Here is a 4,055-nt window from a genome sequence, read left to right on the forward strand (position 1 = left end):
ACACACACACACACACACACACACACATGTTTTGAGGTGTGAATACGAGTGATTGGAAAGTGTGTGTGTGTGTCTGTCTGTCTGTCTATGTCTTTGTGTGTGTGTGTGTGTGTGTGTGTGTGTGTGTGTGTGTGTGTAAGTGCCAGTGTATGTTTGTGTCTGTGTTTGAGTGTGTGTGTGTGTGTGTGTGTGTGTGTGTGTGTGTGTACGTCTATGTCTTTGTTTGAGTGTGCGTGTGTGCGTGTGTGTGTGTGTGTGTGTGTGTGTGTGTGTGTGTGTGTGTGTACGTCTATGTCTTTGTTTGAGTGTGTGTCAGTGTGTGTGTGTGTGTGTGTGTACGTCTATGTCTTTGTTTGAGTGTGTGTGTGTCAGTGTGCGTGCGTGCACGCGTGCGTGTGTGTCGGCATTTGCGTTTGAACGAGGTGCCTCAGAGCCGTCGTGGCGGGCTGTGTGTGTCTCCTCCCGCCCGCCTCACCTCGTATCTGATTGGCCTCCAGGTAGAGGTACTGCAGGCTGGCGGGCACGGCCGGCGTGACGGCCAGCCGGTTGTACGACAGGTCCAGCTCCACCAGCGCGGACACGTTGAACGCCGCCGCGTGGACGCCGGCGCTCTGCAGGCCGCAGCCGCTCAGCCGCAGGTACTTGAGCCGCTCCAGCCCCGCGAAGCTGCCCGCGCCCACCTCCGTGAAGGCGTTCCCCGAGAGGTAGAGCTGCTGGACGGACGGCGGCAGGTACCGGGGCACCGTCTTGAAGCGGTTCTCTCCCAGGTCCAGCAGGTCCAGGGAGAGAAGACCTGGAGCGACAACAACAAACAGCGTCGAAGTTGAAGCCTTGAAGTCTGAACGTGAGTCACATGAGACGGAGAGAGAGAGAGGGAAAGTAAGGACACCCACAAGCAAGTAAACAAACTCAACTAAACCAAACATGCGAGAAAAAAAAGGTAAACAAGCGGCGGTACCGGCGAAGCTGTCGGACTGGATGGTCTGCAGACGGTTCCCCTGCAGCAGCAGAACGGTCAGGTTCTGCAGGCGCTGGAAGGCGCCGGCGGCGATGCTGCCGATCTGGTTGTGGGCCAGCCTCAGCTGCCGGAGCCCCGCCGGCAGGCCCCGCGGCACGGCGCTCAGCCCGTTGCGGTTGGCGAAGAGGTAGTGCAGCTCCGTGTGGTTCTGCGGCACCAGCAGCTCGCCCTCCAGCCGGTTCTGGTCCACGATGAGCCAGCGGAGACCCGGGGTCTTGGTCAGGACCGAGGAGGGCAGGCTGCTGATGTTGTTCCCCTGGGGGGGGCGGCGGGGGGGGGGGGGGTTGAAAGGGGAAGGGCGTGACGTGAACATGGTGCAATTGTACGATTGTATACGATTGTAGTCAATTTGAGGCGCTTCGGTTAGGACCCCCGTTTGGGTAGACAATCTAAGGCGATGAACAAGGTAAATAACATGCAGTGAAAATTTAAATCTGTTGAAAAGAATCGACTTGTGTGATTTGGATTTGGTGAATGGTGATGTCATGGTCAGACACCCATACAAACAAAACCAATATCTAGTGCATTTTGATGAATATACACATGTGTGTGTGCGCTTCTACTCGGAGCTAAATCAGCTGAGGTTTGAATGGTGGATGAAACAGCAGGCAGCCTACGGACAAAAACCTGTGCCGTAAGAAATGCAGAATCAGAAAAGCAAGCCCTTAAGGCGGGGAATGCAGGCTGGTGTATGGCGGGTCTTGCCCCCCCCCCCCTCCCCCCCACTCCCCCCCTCCCCCCACCCCCCCCACCTCCGGACCTGTAGGAACAGATACTGGGTGTCGGCGGGCAGGTCCTCCGGGACGCGGGAGAGGGCCCTCTGGTCGCAGTACAGCGCCGTGGGCCACTGGATGGGGCAGAAGCAGCCTGGCGGGCAGGCCTCGGGGTTGTTGGCCTGGTACCGCCGTGGGTCCAGCCGGTCGTGCAGGCTCAGGACGCTGGGCTCCCCCAGCAGGCGGTCGCTCCACAGCGCCACGCCGCCGTAGTCCACGTGGGACGGGTCGGACGCCCCGACGGCGCACTCCCACGCCCAGAGGACGCAGAGCAACGCCCCGGCGCAGAGCGGAGCCATGGGGTAGGGGGGGGGGGTGAGTAGGGGCGGTGCTGGGGGGGAGGTGAATAGCGCTTCAGAAATGCAGCAGAGAGGATGTTTTGGTACTTTTGGGGGGTGTTGTCATGTGTCGATTTATGAGTGAAAGGCGGCGTTGGCGTGTGGTAACTTAAAATGTAACGCATGAAGAACAAGGTGTGACATTTGCACATGATGCAAATGTCACGAATGCGGTCGTCACAGGTGCTGAGTTATTAGCTGATAGGAATGTGATTGATTTCGGCAGTTCTCAAGTTCTCAAAAAAAAGGGGTGATAGTTAGACAACAAGCATAAAACATCCCCCTATAGGAGAAGGCAATTTCTTTAAATAACTTACTCAAATGACTTCATAGTTGATACTGTAGTGACTAAAGAACATCTGTTTTTTTTGTGTGGTGCTGAAACACTGATTCACTCACTCGTAGACAGATGAGGACATGGAAACCGACAAACAGTGTGTCAAAATCGACCCTTCTTTGGTGAAAAGTTCATTTAACGTATTATCGGTCAAACTGTGGGACATGTGCAGCGTGTTACAAGACATGCATACCTACAAGGGTTCTACAGCACAGTAGGGGAGAGAGAGAGAGAGAGAGAGGGTGAGAGAGGAGAGAGAGAGATAGGGAGGGAGAGAGAGAGAGAGAGAGAGAGAGAGAGAGAGAGAAAGGGTGAGAGAGGAGAGAGAGAGAGAAAGAAAGGGTGAGACGGCGAAAGAGAGAGAGAGAGAGAGAGAGAGAGAGAGAGAGAGAGAGCGCGAGGGATTGGGGATTAACGAGATGACTTCATTTGCAGAACGTCTCATCAGTCAGCACTTCGTTTACCATGCGGAGGACATCTGAAAACAGCTCATGACATCATCGGCCACACAGTTGAACCCGTGCTCCTCGTCAGGGCCTCCTCACACAATGCAAAAATAGAGCTTTGAAATAGGTTGAAATGACTCTGTCTGTCTCTCTGTCCACCCAAGACAATGCATACAGTATATACTCCGTAGGGAGATGAGAAGATTAAAGCCATACCTGTTGAGCTGCTGGTGAGAGAATAGAGACAGAGGTAGTCCTGCTTCCCGATGAAACACTGTGTGTGCCTCAGCTGTGGGGCTGCATGCTACGGCCTATGTATGCATGTGTGTTTGTGTGTGTGTGTGTGTGTGTGTGTGTGTGCGTCTGTGCGTGTTTGTCTATCTGTTAGTGTGTGCGTGTGAGTTATGAAGAGTGTTTCCCACTTTCTGATGCAACTTCATATGCTGCCCACATTCAAGACCCCAGACCTACTGCATTTTCCCCCAGTCAACAGCCTGGCTCCTCTGTAACATTTGGTGGAAACATGTTTGCTTTCACAGTGGAAAAATAACAGAGAGAGAGAGAGAGAGAGAGAGAGGGAGAGAGAGAGAGAGAGAGAGAGAGAGAGAGAGAGAGAGAGAGAGAGAGAGAGAGAGAGAGAGAGAGAGAGAGAGAGAGAGAGAGAGAGAGAGAGAGAGAGAGAGAGAGAGAGAGAGAGAGAGAGAGGGGGGGGACAAGACAATGAGGAATGTGACATTTTACATAAGATTTTGCTTTGATCTCAGTGAACATTTGTCATCAAAGGTTGAAGCATGAAGCTTGTCCCACTTTGTGGTTCGTTGGGTCATGCAGATTGTTGTGTGTATGCATGTGTGTGGAGTGCGCCTGTTTGTGTGCGTGTATGAGAGAGAAAGAGAGAGAGAGAGTGAGAGAGCGAGAGAGACAGAAAGAGAGGGATAGGGAGAGAGAGAGAGAGAGAGAGAGAGAGAGAGAGAGAGAGAGAGACAGGGTGAGTGTGAGTGAGTGAAGTTCATGTATTTTAATGCATTCACACACTTGCAATAGGAAATTCAGTGAGAAAGTACCTGGGGAGCCAAACAGACCACTCTAGTGTATTTGTGTTTGCATATGTGTGTGTGTGTGTGTGTGTGTGTGTGTGTGTGT

General features: G+C 53.2%; 1 protein-coding gene across 1 annotated transcript in view; it reads right to left on the reverse strand.

The window, feature by feature from the left end:
- The window catches only part of LOC311338213 (keratocan-like), a gene marked incomplete at both ends in the record, with an annotated part of 2,407 nt that extends 317 nt beyond the window's left edge, over positions 1–2,090 (reverse strand). The window contains 3 exons of the mRNA XM_084463452.1: positions 476–793; positions 959–1,274; positions 1,779–2,090. Of these exons, the coding sequence (XP_084319578.1) occupies positions 476–793; positions 959–1,274; positions 1,779–2,090 (946 nt within the window). The remainder of the gene's footprint in view (positions 1–475; positions 794–958; positions 1,275–1,778) is intronic.
- Positions 2,091–4,055: the final 1,965 nt, after the last annotated feature.

Source organism: Micromesistius poutassou (genome assembly GCF_964030765.1).
Source record: "Micromesistius poutassou genome assembly, chromosome: 2".
Taxonomy (NCBI): Eukaryota; Metazoa; Chordata; class Actinopteri; order Gadiformes; family Gadidae; genus Micromesistius; species Micromesistius poutassou.